The sequence below is a fragment of the Aulonocara stuartgranti genome (assembly GCF_965226115.1).
Source record: "Aulonocara stuartgranti genome assembly, chromosome: 7".
Taxonomy (NCBI): Eukaryota; Metazoa; Chordata; class Actinopteri; order Cichliformes; family Cichlidae; genus Aulonocara; species Aulonocara stuartgranti.
This window is the reverse complement of record NC_138945.1, coordinates 20,117,622-20,143,288: the sequence shown is the minus strand read 5'-3', so window position 1 is coordinate 20,143,288 and position 25,667 is coordinate 20,117,622. Positions and strand designations below refer to the sequence as shown.

The 25,667-nt window shown below is 40.3% G+C and overlaps 1 protein-coding gene across 3 annotated transcripts in view; it reads left to right on the top strand.

The window, feature by feature from the left end:
• Positions 1 to 25,667, top strand: part of ptpn13 (protein tyrosine phosphatase non-receptor type 13) — a 49,695-nt gene that overhangs the window by 12,115 nt on the left and 11,913 nt on the right. Inside the window, exons 3-27 of one of the 3 annotated variants that reach the window (XM_082539655.1) lie at positions 1,506 to 1,672; positions 3,430 to 3,495; positions 5,698 to 5,883; positions 6,146 to 6,233; positions 8,222 to 8,854; positions 13,965 to 14,057; positions 15,674 to 15,773; positions 16,297 to 16,489; positions 18,298 to 18,372; positions 18,471 to 18,642; positions 19,003 to 19,153; positions 19,270 to 19,408; positions 19,560 to 19,712; positions 20,133 to 20,315; positions 20,468 to 20,630; positions 20,858 to 21,281; positions 21,822 to 21,928; positions 22,030 to 22,083; positions 22,532 to 22,621; positions 22,952 to 23,059; positions 23,220 to 23,351; positions 23,446 to 23,900; positions 24,307 to 24,423; positions 25,280 to 25,373; positions 25,477 to 25,562. In XM_082539655.1, the coding sequence (XP_082395781.1) occupies positions 1,506 to 1,672; positions 3,430 to 3,495; positions 5,698 to 5,883; positions 6,146 to 6,233; positions 8,222 to 8,854; positions 13,965 to 14,057; positions 15,674 to 15,773; positions 16,297 to 16,489; positions 18,298 to 18,372; positions 18,471 to 18,642; positions 19,003 to 19,153; positions 19,270 to 19,408; positions 19,560 to 19,712; positions 20,133 to 20,315; positions 20,468 to 20,630; positions 20,858 to 21,281; positions 21,822 to 21,928; positions 22,030 to 22,083; positions 22,532 to 22,621; positions 22,952 to 23,059; positions 23,220 to 23,351; positions 23,446 to 23,900; positions 24,307 to 24,423; positions 25,280 to 25,373; positions 25,477 to 25,562 (4,229 nt within the window). Of the gene's footprint in view, positions 1 to 1,505; positions 1,673 to 3,429; positions 3,496 to 5,697; positions 5,884 to 6,145; positions 6,234 to 8,221; positions 8,855 to 13,964; positions 14,058 to 15,673; positions 15,774 to 16,296; positions 16,490 to 18,297; positions 18,373 to 18,470; positions 18,643 to 19,002; positions 19,154 to 19,269; positions 19,409 to 19,559; positions 19,713 to 20,132; positions 20,316 to 20,467; positions 20,631 to 20,857; positions 21,282 to 21,821; positions 21,929 to 22,029; positions 22,084 to 22,531; positions 22,622 to 22,951; positions 23,060 to 23,219; positions 23,352 to 23,445; positions 23,901 to 24,306; positions 24,439 to 25,279; positions 25,374 to 25,476; positions 25,563 to 25,667 lie in introns of all 3 variants that reach the window. The other 2 variants (XM_082539654.1, XM_082539656.1) reach the window with 2 other exon arrangements.

Below are 25,667 nucleotides of genomic sequence, written 5' to 3'. Positions count from 1 at the left end.
AGTGTTTGTAGTACAGCTAAAGTCATGTTGCAAAGTACCCAATGGCCAAGTTTTTCGGATAAGTAATTGCAGATTTACACAGACATATAATGCATATCAGAGAAAGTAGTTTATACTCCAGTTAATTTTCATTAATTTTCTTTTACTACTATGTAAAACACTTCACTTTGAGATTTTATTTGAGTAAGAGTGACTTGAGGACCTGGGGCCTCTTTGGGGGAAAAAGTTAAGTGGTCAGTGTTCTTATTAAGAACACAAATTCAGTTTTCTATTAAAGAAGAAATAAATGAATGAGAGCACATGCTATCAATTTCAGTTCCTAGAAACAAAATTGGATTCAGAAAAAATCAGGATGGACACTCAGATGGCCAAGAAAATTCCAGTCGCTGTATCTTCAAAAGCAGTTCTTCTTCATCTCTGGACTCATTGTAGGAATGGTTAAGGGGAAAAAAGCTTGCACATGTGTGTTCAAAATATCACCTACCATGAGTCTCATTTTGTAATGCTTGCTTGTCAAAAAAACATGCCAGCACTGATAAAAAGGCATTGTTTAGCTTAGAGGCATACGATTCTGATGAATTGGATAATTTGGTACCAGCTCTCAACTGGATAAGTTGCTTAGTTCTCATTCCTAGCTGAATGGGCTATAAATATAGCTGTTTAAAATTATTTCCTGTTCCTTAAGCTTAGTTAGCAGTTCAAAAGGCTAAAAACGTACATTTGAAGATGGTAGGTTATGTGATGTTGCATTGCATGGTGTTCTGTTGGCTTGACAAGCACTATCCTTCTAGCATGATTTCTGCATATATCTGCAATGTATTAAAATTTGTCATGAAATGCATGTGCTCAGGCTGAGTCAGTCTGGTCAGCAAAAGCTTCGCATGGGATAGACTTACTACTAAACCAGTTACTTTTGAGTAAGATCTTGGTCACATGAGTTTTTAAACAGGAAACTTGTATTTACTTAGTAAAAACCAGCTTTGCCTCAAATCAAATTCCTGTGTTCGTCTCCCTGCTCCTCTCAGAGTTAACTATCAGTCAAAGAAAAGAATTTTGCAGCGCTGCTTAAACATTCCTTTGTGTATTTTTAAAACCTTCTCCCACCATCGCACTGGCTGTGGTTTTTTAGGAAAAGAGAATTACGCTGTGTGGCCATTCCTTTCTGCAACCATGCCCCAACTGTTATTTTCTTGCCGACTAAGAAAGCAACATGTGTTTTTGTTTACTTCAATAATCTTGAATTTCCATAAACGCCAAAGCCATAGCGAGAAACATCCACTGTGGTTGGATATGTGTAGTCACTGGATCCAGGCTGTAAATGCTTAGACAAAATTTGATGCTAGTATGAAGCTTAAAAACACAGATCTTGACTTTAACGCTGTCCTTGTGTGAATATGTGGGAATGGCTAAGAATTTATGTGAAGAAACTATGATTTATTTTTATTTTTTTCTGCTGTTCAACCGTGATGGCAAACTAATCATTGAAATGTTATTTCCATTTCCAGACCCTTCAGCCATGGGCTTCATTATATCTCCCTGGTCCCTCCTGCTCATGCCATCTGGCAACATCTCATTCACAGACGAGTATGTCACCCAGCAGGACTTAAGGGCCTTCACAGCACCAGAGGTCCTGAAGGGGAACTCCTTGACTTCTGTTTCTGACATAGAAAAGGTATAAACCATGATAATACACCACGTGGCGTCAGCATCTGCCAAATTGTTTAGTCTACGTGTGTCTGTGCTCTAATCTTTTGTTGTTGCCCATATTTTTAAGTGAAATCTTGTGTTTAAACTAAACATTCATTTCGAACCATCACTTGGTGTCATCTAACCAGTCAGTGACTGTTGAGTACCCCTTGTTCTAAACATAGCCATGTTTACATTCGCTCTTTCTTACCAAGTCATGTCGGTTGTATCCTAACTAATGACATAGGTGCATTTTCTCCCTTAAATGGAGATTTTTTTTTTTTTTTTTTTTTGTCAGACATGCTTAACTTTTCTGCCTTTTGGTGGTTTGTTGGCACAAAACCATTAGTTTAATAGCCTGACACTGGCTAGAGAAATATGTGTCAACACCTGTGTGCTCATCGGGGGGTTTCCTGCACAAAGGAATTTTTAAATTATCTTTCCCAAAGATGTTTTAGCAGAATCCAAAAGAAAATCACCATGATTGTAAGAAAAATGTTTATAACTTGCTTTGTTTATCGGTTTCACGTACTCAAGCATGATGAATAATTGTTCATTAAATGGTTAGAAATGCTGTGAAAAGGTCACATTACTGTGAAAGGTTTACATATACTTTGCGTCTTTACTGGCAGACAGATCTTCCTTACGTGCATAGCTGTGTGTCGTGCTTTCTTTTTCTGTTTCTTTAAGATCCTGCTTACGTCATTTTGCTGATGCTAGTCATTGTTTTCCTTAGCATTCAAAGTTTCAAAAGACACGCAAATGACATGCTCAATGGAAAACGAACAAATAAGGCGGAGCTATTTTTGTTCTGTCTGTATTGTCGATCACGGTTTTTTGTCTTTGTTTTTTTTAGATGTCTTGCGTTTTTAAAGTTTTGTACATTTTCTGTATTTAGTACATTTAGTCTGTTTTGCAACGTTTCGTGTTAAATGTTGGGTATAGATGATACTATTAGTCAGTGTGTATGGTTAGAGCATTTCTTCACTGAAAAAGCAGAGACAGCATGTAGATGATTCAGATTTGAAGTTGTGAGCGATCACAGCACACCCACACCCCCTCATTTTAACTCTGCCTCTCTGGTGAAGAGCAAAAACCTTGCATGACTGGATTCCCGTCTCTGGCACAGACCCACAGACCTCAACATGGTTTTTTGCTGAGTCAGTTTTCCAACCCTGGGCCTGTCTCCCCAGCTCAGTTATTTCAGTGTAGAGAATATGATCTGTTTCCTTCATAATCATACTGGGGATAAACATACGTCATGTGCAAGTTTTCCTCTTGCTTTTTTGACATATAGAGGTCATATTGTCACTTTTAATCGACAACGTCTAAGGTTACACGTTTTCTGAAAGTGTTAGTGTTTCTTTAAATTTGTACTCTGTGATGTGTTCCTAAAAGACCTTGAAGGCAACGTTGCATTCTTTGGCAGGCGCTGAATTATTCTTTCCTCTACCAAGCCCAACATTCAGGGGAAGTAATTTCTCTTCCACGCAACGAGCGGAGAGGAGTAAGGAGGGGAAAATGGAAAAATGTTTCTGGATTTAGGTTGAGAGCCCCTGTCCTTTTTTTCCCTCCCCCGCCTCCCCTAAAAACTCTTAGCAGTTGTTGAGCCTTAGTCCATTTATCTTTCACTTGCTTTCAGGTTTTGTGCCTCATCTTTATACATATATTGTTATTATTATTTACTGTTGCATGCATTTTGTCTTGAGTGAATGAAATATAATGTGGTGTTATTTTTCACAGATGCACATGTACTCTCTGGGGATGACCTTATTCTGGGGGGCGGACTATGAGATCCCCCATAGTCAGGTAAATCTTTAACACAGATGCTTCCTTCCAAATGTGCAGAGCAAGGGTGTCAAACATATGGCCTGGGGGTCCAGAATGGCCCACCAAAGGCTCCAATCCGGCCACCTGGACAGCTTTGGATGTGGAATTCTGTGTACACTTTAACAAAGTCTTATAAACTAAAAGTATATATATATTTATATTCAGTGAAGTGAATATACATTAAAAAAAATCTTAGAGTTTAGATAGCAGCACATTTTAAAGTGTAGAAGTGATACATTGTTGCCTGTGTGAGACTGGACTAAAGATATGACATCAGGTGTTTAAATGGCACACTTGGCAAATACAGCAAGTGTTGAACGGGTTTTACTGGAAGAGACACACCTGTGTTTGTCAAGGTTTAATAGTATCTATCATGTTGAGCATTGTGGAATTACTTAAAATTCAGCTGTCAAACCTGCACAGGCATGCTGCCGAAATGGTGGAGAACAGTGGAGTAGGAGAAAGTAGCGCATGTCCCTCTATTGTTGTACCAAATACTTCCACAGATACCTGTACCAATGAGGTTTCAGGCATATCTGGCTTTTTCCAAACTATGATCTTCACATCTAGATAAGAAATGGAAGAAAAGGTAAAGGCACTCTGGAATTTACAGAGATGGTTTGAAGACATGCTCATATCTCGACCAGAGTCAGTCAGGTATAAAAGATAATCTGCACAGCGTGCTCACTATTGTGAGAAAATACCACCCACAGTTTAGAGGCATCTCACACTCAAGTTTGCCATCTGCTCGGCTTCACTGAAAGGCTGAGGCTCCATCCACTCTCATCCATCCACATCTCATCAGCCTTTCCTGTCACCCTTAAAAGTGCTGCTGCGCGCACTTAAAACACATAACGCTATGTCATTCTACTCAACTCTCCAGTAGAATAGGTAAAGAAATACTTTGTTCATCCCGTATTTTGAAAAATCCCATGATATATGGAGGAAAAAACAAAATCAAAGCATTTTGTCTGTGGAATGGGTGGATTGCAACATTCGCTCTGTTGAAAAACTCCCCTTTATTTCTAAGATAAGGTAAATGTTGGAAATCAGTTGCTAGCTCACTGCCCACAGCCAAATGCTACAGTACCAAAAAATATGAAAAAATAAAAGATGATCGAGTGCATAAAAAATATTTTGTACTGGTGATGGGCACTAAGAAAAGCTTCCAACATGCCAACAGTCTTATCAGTACCTGTTATCGCTGCTGGTATGTTTTTCTGACAGTCATGTATTGCAAAACAAGGCAAAAATCACAATAGTACTGCTTTGGCATACCAGAGTCGTCTTATTTTTCTTTTTCTTAAACTACCCAGAAAATCGATAAAGAATCAGGGATACAAGCACAGTCAGTACTGGAGTTGATATCATTAAAATCTTATCAATTACCCAATTCTTTATCTAAAGTAGGAAAATTTTTCATCCAAGTGACCTAAAACTCAACACAGTACTTCTGTGATACCCCGGCAATACACCTGCATGATGTAAAATGATCCGACTTGTTGAAAAACATGAAGAATGAACAGAAATGCATGTAAAGAAGGCACTTTTGGATAACAGAAACTATTTTCATAATGTAATACCTGTTGGAGGTAGTATACGTGTTTTTACTTCTACAAACCACTGAATTGGGGACCATCACATCTCTCAGAAATCTGTTTTTAGGGTCTTTTTGTTTTAAGCTTCCATCATGGACTGGGTACTTTCTTATCATAAGACAAAGGTTTTAAGATATGTGCAGATGAAAGTGTACCTTGTTTGATTAAACACAGGAATCCACCACCAAAATTTCCCATTTTTAAAAACAGAGAAAATGAAGAAGCTGAAAACAGGATTAACAGAAACTAAAGAATGAAAACATTAGGTGGTGTCCTAGCCTTGCTTCAGTTCCTGTTTGTGAATGTGCATCTACTGTTGATCAAAACAACTGCTTGTAATGTATCTGCTGAGCCCTCCCAACTGCTAAAGTGTTCGGTCCAAAAGCAGCCAAACTTTTCTCCGTTTAACAGAGAGATGAATTCTGATATTATTTAATAAAGTTTAATTTGATGTCATGTAGTGACTGTGACGCTAATTAAAATCTAGACCAACCTTTTGCCAGGATGCTTGAGAACAAGACGCTCTTTTCACTGTTTGTATCTTAACTGTGTTATTTCCCCCCACACCCCCACCCCTATGCAGCCTATGGAGCTGGGAGAACACATAAACAGTTTACTCCTCAACATGTGTGATGACATTACATTGAGTCGAATATCACTGCGCACAGTCCTGGACATCTCCAGCAAACACATCCGAAACTCCAGCTGTGACCCTCCTTTCAGTTATATCAGAAGACTCGTCAGGACAGTGCTGGGCAGCCTTTCTCAGGTATAACATGTGATGATGTATATATAATGAAATTCCAGCATTCCTGTCTAAGAGTCCATATTTGCGAAACTGTCAGGAAGCCTTTATAGGAAGAATGCTTCTTAGCTAAGTGTATGTTAAAGACCTATAACAAGCTCTTCCAAAAGCACGCTAGGTTTGAATTATACAACAGGTGATGTGGTCATGCTGATAGAACATGTTTCAGGACGTCTTCCTTCTTTCACCCTCACTCTTTGTTTTTCATTTTCTGTCTTTTTTACAGCTGGACGGTTTGCTGACTGACAGAGAATCTCTTCCGGAGCGGAGCAAAGAGATTCGGGAGAGGCTGAGGGGCAAAGGGTTGCCCTCAGGTAAGATGAGCTGCACCTAAGTGACACACAGTAACGTTGCAGTGGTGTGCTCAAAATCATTAATTTCCACACTGAGTCGTATCTATTGGCTGCAGGCGGATAAAAGGCTGCCAACGCGATAAGGTTTTTATTTATTTTTAGTGTCGAACTCAGCAAATATTAGTCCGTTGCACTTAAATGTTTTGTTTACCTACATTCTGTGTAATCTTCATATGAGGGTCACAAGTTCAGCCTCTCTCTAAAACAAATCACCAGATCTTAGATAAGCAGGCTTTGTTTAGAACGTTTGGGAACACTTTGAAATTCAATTTGTCAAGCGAGTCCAGAGATGACCCAAAACATGTGTCCACTGATAGATACAGAGAATAACATTGTGACATGGAAGATTAAATAACAATCTGGTATATGTTGGATGAATAGTGAATTGCCATTGTGTTGAAGATTATATTGACAGTAGCCAAGTCTTCATCTCTGAAACAGCCAACTATGCAGGGTGCTTGTTGTTGTCGGTATAAAGTTATTCATGGAAAGAAAAACAATCAAATTGCGAAAGGGTGTTAGGGGTTCTCACAACTTACTGAGCTCCTTCTGTGGTGCCAGAAACCACGGGACACCTTCAGAGGTCCATAAGTCGGTTAAAATGTTTGGCAAAACACGAAAGAACGGCAGCTCATGGGGTCATCGTAATATGCTGGCCTGGTGGTTTTACTCACCCCTAATCTTTAAGCTGTGAGGGCTTAACAGTTTATGCTGGTTGCCCACATGTTTATTAAAAATATATTTTAATGAAGAAAGTATCAAATGTAAATTGCTCACCTTGTTTTCTAACCATTTATCAGTGACATACTCAGTCTGCAGTCTGTGGGAAAGAAGTGAAAGTAGTCAGAGAGAGGAACACCAAGTTACAACCTCGAGTCTGATTTAATTCAGGAAAATATGAACAAATCTTCCCAGTGGTTTCTGAGAGAACTCGGGCATTTTTCCAGGCCATGAAGAGGAGAGCAGAGCACAAACATGGCTTCCATCTCCATTATGTAAGCACGGCATGGCATTGATTACAGATGCATATTTTGGAGTCATCAGTGTAGCTGCTGGTCTCCTGTTTGTATCAGTGCTTTGTTTCCCTGGTTGATCCCCAGCCAGCCCTAGGGAAAGTACATGCAAAGAGTATTACTCAGTTCTTAAGCATCTTTCCTCTGAAAGGACCAGCTCTCTCTCTCTGTGTCACCCTTAACCCAGTGGCTCCAAGTTCTTATTGCTGCTTAGGGAATTTAGATATTGTCTTTGTTCCTTTTACACATGCTGTGCATGTCATCATTGTGATCGACTGGCAGCGTGTCTGGGAGTGTAACTCACCTCTTTGACAAATCAAAGACATGCAGCATAAATTTTTTTTTTATTCCAGTTTTACTCAGTCAAGTTTTTTCAAGTTTCCTCCTGAGTTCCTGGAAGACTGGAATCTGGCTATCTTTAATGCATTTCCAAACATATGCTTTCTAGATTAAAACCAACCCACATGCAGGATTTTTATTTTTTTACAGGCCTCAACATCTGCCCGTTTACCCTCTTGTTTCTGTATTTCTTCCCTTTGTTTTGTTCCTGCATACTTCACTGGTTTATTTCTCACTAAAAAATAGACTTTACTAGTATTGTTTATATGCCTGGAAAGGCAAACTTAAAATTTATGGATGGTGAAAGCAAAAGTTCTTATTCGGGGAAAGGCAGTGCTAGATTGTAAGATGCTTGTGGCAGAAATTGTTAGTTATTGGGCCACAATTTGGTTTCCTTTTAAAACAATGGAAAAATAGTTTCTCAACAAACTGAGGAACTGTAGTAATATTAGCTTTTTATTCCTTGGGCTGCTGTTGTTTGTTTTACATGCAAAAGTGTAACAGTCATATACTATTGGACACAAAGCAGCTATTTTAACACTTGTCAGCCTCTGTATCTGCTTGGTGTTTAAAATTTTGGTTCTCCCCTGCTCTTAGGGAGGAGTGCTGCCCCTCGGGTTCTGGAGCGCTACAGAGCGAAGACTCAGGAACAAACCTCTCTAAACCGAGGCCTTAGTCGTTCCATGGGCTCACTGCCAATCCAGGATCTTTTGAAGGGGGATGACGGGGCAGCTTTACAGTATTCCCTGTCTGATTATCACACCAATTCTGACTTACCCAGTGAACTCTACCCAAAGCCCCCCTCGCTCCATTCCCAGCGTTCTTATCCCTATCTGCACCCCTTTCACCCCCAGCAAAAAGGCCGGCCTGTGGAACTGGACCGTAGATCTCTGCCTTTCTCCAGTGGGGAACTGAAGCTAAGTCAGCCCAGGAAGACCTGGGCTTCCTCTGTGGACTTGGCTTGCATTGACCCAGAGGCTCTTCGCTTTGGGGCTTTGGAGGATGCAAGAAGAGGCAGTAGTGCCTTAAGTACACACTCCAGTGGCAGGCGCAAATCACCTTTGCAAGCTTTAAGAGAAAGGGATTCTCAATACCTTGAGTTTGGTGGGCTGAACAGTCGGAAGCCTCATCACCACTCAGCCTTGTCTGTAGGCTCGGGCATCACCAGTGCCTATGACAAGATCAAGGAAAAACAGAGGAAACTTCAGGCGCTAAGACAAGCAGTGGATGGTGAGTATGCTGAAGCTAGGGGTTTAATTTAATAGAGAATTTGTACAAATGAATGTTTTCAGGGTTAAGTTTGTGTTGTTGTGTGTTTGTTAAATTCCTTGACAAATTTTCAAAACAAAATACGAACCAGAATCATGTAATTCAAAGTGGTATCACGTTGTGGTTGTGACGCCTACTGTGGACAACGTGTTGTGAATGATTTTCACTTTTAGGAAAAAAACCCATCATGGCAGTTTTGGCCTTTTCTTGGAAGCTGGCGCTGATTTAATATAAACAGAATGACTAACAAGCTGTTGTTTTCATTCCATGGGATGTTTTTTCAATGTAAGCCTTTCCTTATTTCAACACATCACAAACAACAAGCACCTGGTTGCTTTTGGTCATGTGTGCTTAGGAGTCCTTTGTCGGAGCATACAACATGTGGCCTATAGTGTGTAAAAATGTAAGATTGCTGTTATGTGTGTGGTTGGCCACAACAAATTTCTTGGGTTTAGTCTGCAACTGTGGCAAGGAAGGAAGTCTTAAGTAAAACAGACCAGTTCAGGGTCACTTGATGTAAGTTAAGTGTCAGACTCTGTAGTGCATGGATTTATCAGGCACAGCATGGAGTCATCAGCTGACCTGATCTGAAAGACAAAAATAAAGTGAAAGCAACGGGATCAAGTGAGCAACCAAGACAGTTGGACTAGTTACAAGTTGCATATCCATCTGTAGTAACTACCACCTAAGTGTTGTGAAGTATGGGGAACCGGGTGCTGGCTTGGTGGTGGCTGGGCAGCAAGGTTTAGACAGAATGACTCATTGCTACAGTGACCAGTAATTATAGGTTGGCTTAATTCTAGCCTGCTGCTGACTGTCAGAGATGTTATATACAAAATCCCTTTAAAAAAAAAAAAAAATTATCATGGCTATAAACATGCATATAAAGGATAGATGCGAACTAGTTACATACTTTCAGTGTGTACAGACTGAAAGGAAAATAGTCTTAAAATAATAGCACAATGCTTAAATCAAGGACATCAAGCAGAACTGTTTAACACGTCAGTCATCTGTTATAAGAGCTTTAAGTTTCCTGTTGGAGATTATGAAATTCTTAGTAAAGTAAGTTTATGCAGTGAGTCACATGTCTCTTGGCCAGCTGAGAGCCGTTTAAGGCGCATGAGGCTTGAACGATTTCATACAATAAACCACTGTCTTCTACCTCTTGCTCTCTTGCTGTTCTTGCAACATCCCCACTCTGTGCTCCGTCCAGCCTTCAGCCTCCCTGCTTTTCTCGCAGCTATTTTTGATGCTGACTGAACCACCAACCAAGCATTCTTTTCCTCGACTGTGGCTTTTCATCCCCCAGCAAGTACCTTCTTGCCTTCTTTTCTTTCACTCCCCTTTGCTTTGTATCGATTGTAATTTAGAGGATTTAAGGGTTTGTTTGGTTTTTTTTTTTTTATTTCTTCATCTCATGAAAGTGCAAGACTTTGTCACTTCACACCTTATGGGTAGCATGAGCAACACCTTCATATAACTGCTAAGATGACACAAAAACAAGGTCCAGATTTAAAGAGTCACTAAAAAAAGTCCAGCAGATATTTCCAATTTAAGATCCACAAACTGAAAGAAACTTAAACTAAAGCTTTGGGATGACTGCCACACGCTGCAGGCTTTAACACTGTGGTAAATATTTTTTTAAAAATGAGATTTTTAGCAAGGAATTGTGGGGGAAAATGGCATTACTGTTGTGTTTGTGATTGCTTGTGAATGTGCAACGAAGACTGAGTGGGTTGAACTATTCATTAATATTAAATGATGGATATTACAAAGCATCCTGGAGAGAAGCTTTGTTTACTGCCGTCAGAAGTGACTGAGGGTGTCTGCAAAGGGTGAGCCAACTGTTCTTTGGCTACACCATGAATGGGCCTAATTGAGTACAAACCATTTGGAGGGGGCCTTGTTGGATGTGTTTCTTGGCAGAGACCTCTTTTCCTTTTCTTTTTTTTTCTCTCTCTCACTTCTTTCTGTTCTTTTCTGCAGGAAAGTGATGGCACAGCAGTGGTCAGTGGTCTCAGGTTTTACAGGGTTAAACAGCCCTTGACTGCCCTTCTGTGTGTGCGTGCATTTACAAGTCTTGTCTAAATGTATTGCAACGCTCACGTTTGTGTGCTTGTGTGCATGCCTTTGTGTGCATGGGCATGTCTGTACCTGGGCTCTTCTGTCTCAAACAACCCCCACACACCATTTTTGGTGTCAGTCTTAAATAAGTCAAAGCTTTCCTTGTCGAACTGGAGACTGTAATAGGAGTCATGCGTAGCAGATGAGGGAATTCCTAACATTATTGGACTTTTCCGGCACTTGGCAGCAGATTATGTGGGTTTCTGCCGGGGTGGGTCCATGTTGGACAGCGGTACAGAACGCTGCTGCTCCAGAGGAAGGGGAGGTGTGTCTGTAAATCACAGCCTTTTGAAATTGTCTTAATTATTCTATTTGAGTCAGCAGGAGATGAGATTGCTGAGTGTTTGGTTTTTTTTGTGGAAAGCTGTTGACTGTTTGTTATTTCTAAACCATTTGAGCTACCTAACTTATTTCCTCTTCACATTATGAATAATGTCCAATGTCCAATTATTTAGTGCTCCGAGGGACTAAATAACCTCAGAGCACAGTCAGAGTAGGGTCTTTTTCTCAGTGTAAAATACTTAAAGACTGAAGGACTGTAGACACTTGTAGTACATGCAGAGGTGTCACCTACATAAAGTCAGATCATGGAGATAAACATGTATGTGAGGACAAATGAAAGATGAAGTGCAGCCTGGAGAAAGCTTGGTGGTGAATGCATGCTTTGATAATTCTTTCCTAGAATTGATGCTCTTTGCCTTAAAGTATGTAGAGACTGTTATGTAGAGGCTGCTTTTCCAGCAAGTTTGTGTGGAGTGCAAAGTATTTCCAGAAAACAAAACATACGAACAACAGAAGTACTCATCTTTTTTTCTGTCATTACAATCTTTAAGAAAAAGAAGGATTTTATTGCATTATTTATTTACCTTTACGGTTTCCTTTATATTTTCCTGTGAATGAAGCTGGTATAATTGTGCAAAGCTCACTGAGAATGAGCTTTGCACTACATCTTTTTTGAACTCTGCATTTTTCTAACCCTTCTGTTCCCTTGCTTACTTATAAACATTTACATTATGAGGGAAATCTCACTCTCCACTCAGCTGTTATCATCTCTGTTATTTTTTGAAATTACCTAAAAGCACCGACTGACACACTGGTCCTAGGGATTATTTGTTTTTTGGGTTTTTTTGGGGTGATTTGTTTTTTCTTGTCTTTGTTACAACTAACTCATTTAGTGCTGTTTCCATGACCAAAAAGAGTGTGTGGCACATGAATCATCTTAAATCTGTATCCAGATTCAGGTTGCCACATTCATAAAAATATATTTATATTTTGCGTGGGTCAGCACAGTGTGGTAATCTCACAGCTGGGCTCAAACTTTTCTGCATGGGTTTTTCCAGGTGCTTCGGTTGCTTCCATAGTCCAAAGACAATCGGGTTAGATGAGGAGGAAACTCGTGTGGTTGTCGGGATTGACCAACGACCTGTCAAAATGGGTGCCCCGCCCTGGATGAAATTTATCTGGGATAGGCTCCAAGCTTTTTTTTCTGTTATTTTTAGCACCTCCAGGACCTCACCAGACTTAGGGAGTCAGGGTAGGGGTTGTTTTGTTGTTGTTTTTTTGTTGTTTTTTTTAACAGTGGGGTTACAATTCTTTTTTTATTTTTTTTTTCCTTCCTTGACAAGGTTGATAAAACTGAAATAACCTCCAGTATCATTCTGACTTATAGCAAAACATCGTAGTTGAAATAGTAGAAGTAGATTCCTTTAAAATCAAATGCTTTATTGCTTTTTATCATGTTTCCTCCTTTCTGTGAAGCTCAGTAAAGTGTTGTTAAGTAATCCATATTGATAAATATGTTTTTTTTTTTATTAGCTGTTGTAAGCTCCTCTTCTTTGAAAAAGCTTTTTCATGATGATAATTTTTCTCTGCATTGTATTCTTCACCTCAGTGTTTCTAAAACTCACCTAAGTATAAAGGCAGGTGACTGCACGTATGTATGTCTCAGTGAGGGCTTTGAAGCAGAAATGTAAGTCATTGTGACTGCATGGGTAACTTACTGTAAATTACACAAGACTGCTCCTCTGTGCACCTTTTTGTGTTAAAGGAAATGAGTCACCGTCCACTGGAAGATGGAAAACTATTTTGGGTGATAGTCCAACCAGTCCTCCTTCCTCTAAGTAACATTATAGTGGCTGTCGGGCCACAATGCTTTTTTGCTTAACATGTTTACGAAAGACAGAGATCAGTACAAGTTGAACTCTGTTGTTTTGTGAAACTGTAAAATAAAATGCCTTAGCAGTGACTTGGGAATCCCATTCATTCAAGCTATGTAGTTGGTACTGAGGAGCAGGATTTTCAAGTTCTGTGTACAATGCAAAGAGCACATGATACATTAGGGTAGGTTTCAGATTGAATCATATTGTTTGTTTGTTTTTTCTCAGTTACCACAGATTTTTAGGTTATTATTAAGTTAATTGGGCTTTGCTTTGAGAAACATTTAAGTGTGGGGAACTGGTCTGTACTTGCTGTGGTTCACCCAGTCTAGCAAGACAAAAGTTTACGCCTTAAATTAAAAAAAAAAAAAAAAAAAAGCATTCTAACCTGACTGGAGGCATGCCTGCATACACTTGCTAAATCTGCTTTTCCTTGTAGGTACATATGCCTTTCATTAGGAGTGTTTACCCACAGCATGACTAAATCCTGCTTTGTGTGTATTATTTTACAGGCTTAGTGTCACCGTTTGGTTTCAGTAGATTGTGGAGTAAATGAAAACATGCGCCCATCAATTCATATGTTGTCCTAGCCCCATAAAGTCTCATACAACTTATTGTAAACCTCTGTTTTATGTAACATTGACAAATACACGGCTTCACCTTAACACCTTAATTTGTATTAAGTGCATGAAGTTATCCCTTTTGTTGTTATTGATGTTATTATTGTTATTACTATACTACTGTGTGGTTTGTATAATACATAATTTTCAAATGAATTTCTCTGTTGCCAGATCCAGTCCACACCCACCACAGGTACCACAGTGATTACAGTTCATCCAGTGAAAGCCCCTCACTCGCCTCCTCTGATCCAGATTACCGGCAAGGTAAAAGACGCCACTGACAAATCCTTTACTGCTATTACGCTTTTAATGGCGATCCCACCCACACATAGCATACTATGAAATGTAACTAACAGGTGATAGGTGCCGCACACATGTAACTCATCTTGGCTATGTGCATGCAAGAGAATAAATCAGTCACTTAATAATAACATGAGAGAGCCATACTGAGCTGTGGCTGTTCTGCTAATACTCAGTTTCCGCAGTGGCTTACGGTGACTTCATAGTGCACTTTTTAGGCTTAAAGCGAAGTGCCGCTGCTTTTGCTTGATTTAGAAGCACAGCAGCAGACCTGGCAGTTTCCCATGTTGAGGTAACTTCCAATCAACTGCTGTTATTTGACTGTCTGATGCCGCTAAACAAATTGCATGTTGCCTTTCACTATGTAAGATTGCATAAGGTAAGAATTCCTTTCCACTGTCAGTGAAAAATGAAATTGTGCAATGCACCTTATTGTTATTGTAGTAGTAGTGTGCATAATGTAAGGGCGATTGTGGCTCAAGAGCTGGGAGTTCGCCTTGTAATCGAAGGTTGCCGGTTCGAGCCCCGGCTTGGACAGTCTCGGTCGTTGTGTCCTTGGGCAAGACACTTCACCCGTTGCCTACTGGTGGTGGTCAGAGGGCCCGGTGGCGCCAGTGTCCAGCAGCCTCGCCTCTGTCAGTGCGCCCCAGGGCAGCTGTGGCTACAATGTAGCTGCCATCACCAGTGTGTGAATGTGTGTGTGAATGGGTGGATGACTGGATATGTAAAGCGCTTTGGGGTCCTTGGGGACTAGTAAAGCGCTATATAAATACAGACCATTTACCATTTCCACACTAGGACTACTCAAGATTAATTCACTTAAAATTGTCAACACAACAGAAGGCTGAGCTAGTCAATGAGGAGTTCAGTTAAGATCAGCCTAAAGGTTAAGACATTAACTGGCTAACTTTTTCCATCCATATCACTAAAAACAAATCCCTGCTGCAAAATTTAGTTAAAGGCCAAAAAGACTTGAAGCCCATTCTAATGTAACCCTGCACCAAAGTTTAACACTGAAAAAGAAACTTGTGGATCTATATTATTCACTAGAATGTAGTGGAATTCTAAAGCATCTCTAACATAGTTTGTGTTACTAAATCCAAACCTGTTTTTAAACATGCATTCAGTAATAACTTATAAGACAGAAAAGCTGTATGTCATTACTTTATTACAGCTACCGTTGCTGTAATGCAGCACACTTTATTGCAAGGCAACAGAGATGCCATTTGTTGTGCTGATTTTACTCTTCTATAATTGCACCTTTGACAGGTATATTTGCAGCACCATGTGTGCGTGTCTGTTTTACTATAAAAATGTAAAAACAGCATTTAGCCCTTTGGCTTTTTTGTGCACCTCTATGCTTGGATGCTTTTGCATCTTTTTTGGGGGGGGGGGGTTCTCTTTATGTTTAAAAAAAAAAAAAAAAAAAATGCCACTAGCCTACTGGTGACTGCAGAGGAAAATTAGCCTGTATAGCTAATTTTGGCATACTTACATGATGGACCTAAGTATTCATGTTAATTGATGTGTATTTTCCTTTGTTTTTGTTTATTGTACTGACATTCTGCTGTCTTTTCTAGCTAAGAAACCTGGTGAAATTGGCAGGTATGGCTCCCAGCTGGCACTTCTAACCGAACATGACGCGTTGGCGCTGGCAAGCCACAATGCAAACAGACACAGGTAATGCCCAGTCTCTCCCACCCCCCTCACGTGCCCCTCACCCATCCCACCTCCACATCACAAATATCCTGGTGAATGTGGAAGCTATCCTGTTTGGTACTCTAAGCCACAAACATACAGCTGGTGTGGCTTGGCAGGGTCAGCTCCATGCTTCACTAGTGAGGTCATCTAATGTGACATCCACATTCAACATTCTCTGTCTCTCTCTAATCTCTGGCATTATAGATCAGAACTGCCTGCTGTTGTTCAGCCTGCTCAACAATTTGTCCCACAGCAGAGCCCCTTTTTCTTCCCTTTTTCCCCAGAATGCTAAAGCGAAAACATCAGCTGTACACAAAAAGCCATTTTGCTGCTAGCTTTAAACTTGTCCATTACATAAAAAATGAAACAAAGTGTCCAAATAGAAGACGTATCTTCACATAAACCCCACCACACACTCGCACAGAGAGAATAGCTTCCTTTCTGCTTATAGACAGCATCAGACTCTTCTGACACCCATCCTCTTCTCTTCTTTTCCCTGCAGGCAAATTGAGGGGGGAGCTGAAGACACTCTGGTTGGAGCAGAGTTGCTGCTGCAGAGGCAGGAGGAGGAAGTACAGCGGCTTCAGGCCCACATGGCCCACAGGCTGTCCAGGGCCAACCTCTACCCCACAGATGACCCCTTGGCCCTTCAAGAGTCTCTCTATACCTCTTCTGTACCTCCACGCAAACTCAAGGTTTGCACATGTAGCAGTATTACTGATGTTCTGTTAATTATGATCTTTCTTGCAGTTTTGGCCTTTTTTTTTTCTTTACAAAAAACATTCTTATTTAAATAGAAAGGCTCTTTAATCACTATGGAGCACACTAACTCTAGAACGGCATCCAAGTTCTGAGCATTTGTGGCCTTGAAGCGTGTTTGCATTGCAATATTTGATGATGGATGTATAATTTAGACTCACATGAGCTCATTGGCAGCAAACTTGTTGATGCTCTAAAGATGAACTGCTGACTGGAGTACATAATTCATTTCAGCCTCCTTATAGTAATTAAAAGTATGTAGGATTGTGGGACGTGTGGATTTTTTCCCCTCCCTTTTTTTCCCCTTGTGGGATGGTCTAATTTGGCAGTATTTACCAAATACCAAATAGTAGTTACCATGCTTATCAACACAGTTGGTAAGCATGGTAACAATTGTGTTGCTGTTCCCAGTATACCCTAAATACTATAGAATATTATATTGCCAATAAATTAAGCACCCTTGCTAGGACTAGACTTTTTAGTGTGTTTGTGGTTGATTATAATTGGTGGAATTTAGGAAATAAAGGTTTCCAGTTGGAAAAACCTACAGCATGTGAGTTAAGGAAGAGGAGTCCTGCTCTTCTGACTCATGTGAGATTCAATTATAGCAAAAACACAAAACAAAAAAATCAACAAGGAAATGTGTACAACACTATAAAGCATATATTCATATCTCTCTCTGACCTGCAAATGAGTGCATAATGCTCTGCTGAGAGCTTTTAAACTACGTCACTTTGGTCACTTTGAGTTATACCTTTTTTAGAACCTGGTTGTACCCGTTCTGCTTTCAGAGTATCTTAATTCTTTGTGTCACAGATTCAACAAGGTGCTGGAAACATTATTCAGAGATTTTGGTGGATATTAACACGATGGCATCAGAGAGTTGCTTCAGATTGGTCAGCTGCACATCCATGATGCCTATCTGCCATTCTACCACATCCCAAAGGGGCTCCATTAGATTGTGATCTGGTCACTGTGCAGACCATTTGAGTACAGTGAGCTCATTGTCATGTTCAGGAAACCAGTTTGAGATGATCTGAGCTTTGTGGCATGCTATCCTGCTGGAAGTAACCGTCACAAGATGGGCATACTGTGGTCATAAAGGGATAAACGTAATTAGCAGCAATACTGAAGGTGGTTATGTTGTTTGGTACTAAGAGGCCCAAGGTTTTCCAGAAAAAATATCTCCCACATTATTACAACATTACCAGTTGCCTTGATACAAGGTGGGATGGATGCATCCTTTCATGTTGTTAAGGCCAAATTCTGACCCTTCCATCTGAGTCTCTCAGAAGAAATCAAGAATCACTGAACCAGGGAATGTTTTCCAATCTTCTGTTGTTCAATTTTTATAGTGAGCCTGTGTGAATTTTGGCCTTCGTTTCCTGTTCTGAAATATTCAGTCCAGCACATCTGGCACCAACAACTGTGCCACATTCAGAGTGACATTAATCCTCCTTTCTTTCCCCATTCTGATTTTCAGCTTGAACTTAAGCAGGTAGTTTACACCATGTCTCCATGCCTAAATGCACTGGGTTGTTGCCAAATTACTGGCTGATTAGATATTTGCATTAACAAGCAACTGAGTAGGTATACCTAATAAAGTGGCAGCTTAGTGTGAAGTATTTGTGTTATGCATATTTTATATCATGGGTGAGAGGGCAGTTGTAATTTTCAAAAGACCCTTTAGTGTGCTGGTAAAATAAAACTTAAGTCTAACAGTGACTTTTTTATTATGTGGTAGAACTTTCACGGACCCGAGTTTGTGAAGATGGCCAGCGAGCCCTGCGTGCCCTTATCTGTTCCCTCGTCAATAATGGTGAGAATGTAAAGTTATGCCATCTTGAAGCCAAAGAATTCATATTTTTATATCTGTTTGTAAACCATTACTCCATGCTTTGTATTCTTTAACTCAAGAAACGTGGGAAGGTGGAAGAAGTGCAGAGGAAGGTGGGTGTGGTACTGCTCAATGGCCAAAAGCTGGAGCTGAGCTGTGACATCAAGGCAGTGTGTAAAGACGTTTTTGACATGGTGGTTGCTCACACTGGACTTGTGGAGCATCATCTCTTCGGCCTCGCATACCTCAAAGGTATTGTGTGTTTGTGGTTTGAGGTGTGTGTGTGAGAGAATGGATGTGATCTTGTGTTATTTTGATAAATGTTTCACAGTTGTTCTTTGTTTGTTTAGTCTTTAGTAGTTGCCCCCAGAGGTCTTAATTCTCACATAAGAAAAAAGCATTTTAAAAGTTCTTTAAAATTAACTCAAATTGTATTCGAAATAAATGTTTTCATTTTTGAAGTGGAAAGTTTAAAAGTGTATAAATGCACATAAACAAATATCGGTTTGGTTGGTTTTAGTTGTTCATTTTGATCAATTTCCTGTAAAGATGCAAAGCTTAAGACAGCCTAACTTGACTTTCTAACCCTTTCATCCTGAAAATCACACACAGAAAATGAGTTTTTCTTCGTTGATCTTGATGCCAAATTATCCAAAGTGGCCCCAGAGGGATGGAAGGAGGAGTCCAAGAAAAGGAGATCTGACATGCTTTTTAACCTTTTTTTCCGCATCAAATTCTTCCTTGAAGATATCAACTTAATACAGTAAGTGCACACAATTAGCTGGAAAAGCCAAATGTGTGCTGTCGTTACATAAAAAAAATAACAGTGTGTTCATGTTGGCATATTAACCGCTTAAAGTGATTTTCTGTGGATTCTAGGCACGCATTGACCAAACATCAGTACTACCTACAGCTGAGGAAGGACATCTTGGAGGAAAGAGTGCGCTGCGGCACAGAAGATGCCATGCTGCTGGCTTCTCTGGCATTGCAGGCTGAATTTGGTGACTATCAACCTGAGGTACCCACTCAGCTGTTTATCTGTTTGTTATCAGTCAACTAAAAGTTTCTTTTCTCGTATGACTTTAAAAAAAATGTATTTCATTTGACTCTTGTATATATAAAACAATAAAAGTATCTTAAAAATAATCTCATTAATCCCGATCCTGCAGCTCCATGGGAAGACTTATTTCCGAATGGAGCACTATCTCTCGATGTCTGTCTTGGACAAAGTGGGCCAGACCACCATCAGGGAGGATCTGCCAAAGCTTCACAGCAACTACTACGGAGCAACAGAATCTGAGGCGGAGTTTGAGTTCCTTAAGGTTGGCAATAATAAAGTAGACTGCGTTTAAATTCCGTTTTCATGTCGATATCAAAAATATATTCAGTTATGGCTGAAGTTATTTTTTTCAGTAATAAATTGCAACTCAAGGTTTTTATTTTGTGATGTAAATGATTATTTTATACCAAACAGTTTACTTCGGCAGAAGGACTGACATGCAGTGTATGTTTGACAAAAAATAAGTACCGTACCAAGAGCAAAATGTCTGTTTAAATTTCATTTTGTTGTATTTTTTGTCTCATTGGAGACTACAAAAACGGATGTTTGCTTCCTCATCAACCTTAATTTGAAAAAAACCCCCAAAAAACTAACCCCTGGTTCTCATTTGGAAAGTTCCTGTTTTCTATGTTAATTTGATTATTATTTGAGTATCTTAGTACCATCTCTCTTGTCTTTAAAGATGAGCCAGAAGCTGACAGAATATGGAGTCCACTTCCATCGAGTGCTTCCTGAGAAGAGATCTCAGACAGGGATCATGCTGGGTGTTTACTCCAAGGGGGTGCTCATTTTTGAAGTCCTTAATGGAAATCGTACCCCAGTGCTAAGGTTCCCCTGGAGGGAGACAAAGAAGATTTCCTTTGCGGTATGCGCTTGACTCTTATTATTCGAAATAAACCTGTATTACAGTATACCAGTATTTGTTTTCCACTATAGTGTAATCCAATTGATGGCCATTTTCACTTTGTTTATTATTATTAGCATTTTTTTGTTTCTTTTTTGTCTGTAATCCTCCAGAAAAAGAAGATTTGCCTTCAGAACACATCAGATGGCATTAAGCACCTGTTTCAGACAGACAGCAACAAGACATGTCAGTATTTGCTACAACTGTGTTCAGATCAGCATAAGTTCCACCTGCAGATGAAGGCTCGCCAAAACAACCAGGAGCAGCAAGACCTAGGTAAGCAAGATATTATTTAGAATGATGTAAATATATAGCCAGCTAAGCGCTGCTTGTTTTTTAATAGAGATGAGGGTTAACTTGATGCATCTGTCACAGGCAACACTAATTGGAATAAATCAACGAATCAGCTCTTTGGAATTACCTGCCTCATGTTAATAAGCACTAATGATTATTATTACTATAGAATGACAGACTTTTATGTCATTCATGTTCCCGCTCACCAGAAAACAGTTTGCAGTACTCCCTCGACTCTCGGAGTGGAGATGCCGTTGGTATGAGAGCGAGTTCGGGCAGCCTGGCCCCAAGTTTATCGACACGCTCCAACCCAGACCAACTGAAGAGAATCTCATACTCAGAGGCAGCCCTCAATAAGGCACTGTCTGGCTCAGTATTAGTCCAAGATGAGCTTCACTTTCCAGGGTTCAATCCAGCGGCCTCCACGGTCCTTTCCAATCCCCGAGCAATGAGTCGTTCCCACCACAACCTCGGGCAAATGCCAGAGTCTCCGGAGGACAGGCTGGCAGAGTTGTATCGTGGTCAGTCGCACAGCGGACTTAGTCAGCCACAAGCCAACCAACTGGCCTCTCACTTCCAGCAACATCAGCGAGCCAGCTCAGACACAGACTCCATCCTACACCAACAGGACAAGTGAGTTGAGAAAAGCAAAACATGTCAAAAGCAAGACCCGGATTATTTCCCATAAGATTGATGAAACGTAATGAAAGGAAATTATGAGCAAATGCTGAATTTAACTTTATAATAAGAAATAAGAAAAATAAATAAGAAAACTGTGTTTCTCATCTTTTTATTCAATGCCTTTTTCCTCCAGTATGGGGTCCTGTACATGTGTTTAGGTTTCACTGTCAGTCTCTTCAGGGCAGACTAAAGTTACTGAGGATCTGTTGCTGAGACTACTCTGCACTACAGAGACATATAAAACTCCAGCCTGTAATTGACCCCCGGGGGTCTGTGTGTGGGTGTACATGCGCCTTAGTGTGTGTTTGTGTCATTGTGCCTTTTTTAGTAAGCAACAAGTCTGTTTTGTGTCAGCTGCTCCCCCTTGTGTCAGCTTCACAGATGACCTGTGATTTTTAGCTTAGAAATTTCAGGGGCCTAATGTTATTAAGAGAGTGTCTTCAGCGTTGTAGAAGACACCTAATTTTTCTCATTTGTGTTTTGCTTTCTCAGATCATTTGGCATACCACCCCTCAGCAGCGCAGCCTGGAGCACCAGCATGTCCAAAAAAGAATCTGACTCCTCTTCCATAGAGGATACCGGCCAAGCATATGTAGTAGGTAAGAATGCTGACCTGTGAAGAGCGGAGCATCAGAGGTGTAGAGGTCATACCTGAAATACTGAAAGAATGCTCTTATTAATGCGTTGCATTCTTTCACAGGTGTTAGCATGCACAATTCCTCTGGACCACCTTCAACCCCAGCATCTGTGAATGGTACGTAAGGCAATGTGATTCTTGTTCCCACAGATACCAATTATTACTCATTTTTAGCATTCTGTCTCTACAACTCTAGTCTGTTCACCAATATCTCTCTGAGATTTAGCAAACCATGAATATATACAAAAAAATAGTCCAGTCTCTTTTCTCTCAGTGCTCGATGCCTGTGGACCTTGGCTTTGGCCCCGCTCCCACCATTTAATAGCTTAATTCTTGGCACTGAACTCAACTTTCATCCCAGCTTAGCCAAGCTTTTCAGGCTTGTTATTCAATTCTACTAAAGAGGGAGCCCTTCAGCTACACTGTATGTCCTCTTGAACTGATTAGTAGTTACAGTGTAGTGCTTTCAGAGTGGGCTGCGTTTTCTTCCCTGCTTACCAAACTCAAAAAGGACGTAACTGTGTTACAGAAGATGTCATGTATTTAATGTTTTTTCTTTGGACAGATTCCCTAAAGAAAAAGGTTAATGCGTTACCATCTCCAGAGAGAGAGATCACAACTGTAAACTTGAAGAAAGATGTGAAATACGGACTCGGTAAGAGTGAATGAATATATTCATAAAATTAGTTTTATTTTACACAGTCTCTGCTGTTTTGACAACTGCTTTAAACTGCTTGAAATGCTGGGGGGACCCTGGACATGCTGTATACTTGACAGATTTCTGAGTTAAAAGAAGTGAATAACTCCCCCTTAGGCAACCTGTTGCTTTTCTATTTTAAGGACTTGGATAACCAGTAATTTTGCTGTATACAAATCTTTCAGCTGAATAAACAAAAATGGTGTTTGCCAGAGGCTGCCTCTACATTTGCATGCAACAGTTTATAGTTTTGGGTTCATACATTTGCGGTGTGTGTTTGTCCTGTAGGGTTTCAAGTTGTAGCAGGAGAGAACTCTGGCCGCGCAGACCTTGGCACCATCATTAGCTCCGTCACTCCCGGTGGTCCCGCTGATATCAATGGCTGCCTCAAACCCGGTATGCTACTTTTTTGTTGCCACTTTCTACCTTCCGTATTCAGATGATGGTGTTCTTGTTGTCTGCTTGTGCTGATGGTTAGCTCTTAAGGTTGTTTCATTCTTGCTGTGAATATGAGTAGTTGTTGTCTGTGTGAGCAACGGTGGTCTTGTTGATTCAGGTGACCGGCTGATCTCTGTAAATGAGAAAAGCCTAGAAGGACTTTCTCACACGACCGTGGTTGATATACTTCAGAATTCTCCTGATGACGTTACTCTCGTCGTATCACAGCCCAAAGAGAGGCTCTACAAAGGTAAAATCAGGGTTACAGGTATAATTTTTGTTTTCATGTGCACCTTGTCAGGATTGATCCTGACTTTTATCCAAAACCTTTTTTGTTCCAACAGAATCTCCTGGAGGATATTCACCCTACCAGCACGGGTCTTCATTTAAGTCCCTTAACTCTGCTCAGAAACAAGAACTGGACTTTGATACCTCCTCAGAAGAGCATGCAGGAACAAGAAGCCCCAGCCCTCTACAGCAAAGTGCTGGCATACAGTCATCTAACTCATCACCAGCTCAACAGGACACTGCCCTCAGTTCTCAAGACTCTAAGACGAGCATTGTGGCTAAAACCAACCAAGCCCCTGGTGGAGTTCAGCAATACCTAGAAAGGAGTGCTGCACCCACTGCCCAACATCCAAATGTAGGTCCTGATCCTACACCACCAGCTCTACCTCCCAAAACTAGAAAATCTAAAGTGCTGGAAGCTCCCAAAGTCTCTGAGCATTCTGACCGTGGAGATTCAGACATGGACGAGGAAACTTATTCAAGTAGTCAAGAGAAACAAAAGGTCAAAAAGGTTTGTTTATTTTTTAAAATGGACTCATTTTAATGGATTCCCTGCTTTTATACATTGCCCTAGGCTCTCAATTAGGAGCTCCGTTAAGTATAATACACAGAATTGTGTCTTCTAGTAGAAATTTTCTTACGTTAATGGAACAGAATATGATTGTTTGTTTTCTATACACAAGCATTACATATAACCTGATGCTTGGCACAACTAACTGCCTGTTCTTTATAACATTTGCCTGTCATTGCATTTACACTGTCAATGAAAGGCTGCATTGCAACTGTATGCTGCATGATATTCCTTGTGTTTTTTCACTGTATCGGCTTGTTTAGTCAGTCTACTCACTCACCTTGATTTCTTTCTGCATGTTCAGGCTTGTGATAATTCACTGTAATGCCCTATTCTCTGTTTGCAGGAAAACATCATGGAAAATTTAAATGGTAATGCCTCAGGGGTCAATAGTCTCCATCCAGGAGAACTATATGACATTGAGCTGTCCAAAAAAGACAGCAGCCTGGGCTTAAGTGTCACGGTACTGTTCGGCAAGGTTTTCACCCTTTTCTTTGTTTTGCACCTTTTTTTCCCCCCCCCGACTCATCCAGTTCACATGTTGTTTGGTTTGGTTTCATTTCTTATTGCCGTGTGTTGGACGTTCTTGTGGTAATACTAACCCTCATGCATGTCAACTTTATTTTTTTAATCAAGAAGGATTTGAAAGAAAGAAATGTCACAGTATCTCTTACAGTAGGGACTTTAAATGATGTGAGTAATCACTGCTCTAATTAGTCTCTCTGGAATTTTGAATATGATTGACTTGGGTTAATTAAACCACTAAACCATTTTAACAAATCACTTTATTATGTCTTCAGACTGCTGTCACACATGTACTTGTGTTGTTGGTCTTTTTAAATTTTTAGAAGATTTAAAAATAATAAGAGCTTTGTTTAATACCTAAGCAAACTCCAGAATCACAAAATCCACCTAAAAGGTCATTTGAACAAGAGGAAAAGGAGCTTGTGTCATATGGTCATGATTCATAGTGTCTAAAACCAAGTTTTAACTTGGTCTTTGACAAAACTTGCTAAACTTCAAAATCATCATCTACTCCACCTGTGACAGTTCTTATGCACCAAAGTATAAGCTTCATTCAACCCCCGATCCAAAAAAACTGAAATATAAACTTCTGGTCTTGAATTTTCTGTTAAAATTACTTTAAAATACTTCTCTTGTACAGTTTGATATTCTCTTCACAGTTCTGAAGCCACAATAAAGATAAAGCAGTTATCATATAAAACACATCCAACCCTGCCATCAACCCCCACAGACAAATAAAGAATTATGCATTTTCTCTTTGGCTCATTTCACTAAGAGTTCTGTCATTATCTTAGGGAGGAGCTGGCACTGCTGTCCGACATGGAGGCATCTATGTGAAAGGTCTTATACCAAAAGGTGCTGCAGAGCTTGATGGAAGGATACAGAAAGGTAGACACTAGTGTAACAAATATGTAGCACAAAGGAAAAAATGAAATTGGATGAAATTTAGACTCTTTCGTCTTTGGGCAATACCTGTCTGTCTGCGGCTTAGGTGATCGTGTGGTGGCTGTCAATGGAAAGAGCCTGGAGGGGGCCACTCATCAGCAAGCGGTAGAGGCTCTCAGAGACACCGGACAGGTGAGGGGATGACAGTTCCCATGAGCCACCATGTGAGCAGTATCTTTAAATTATGTTGCTGCCTAGCTGGCATCTTAACACTTAGTTTTACTTCCTGCGTGCCTC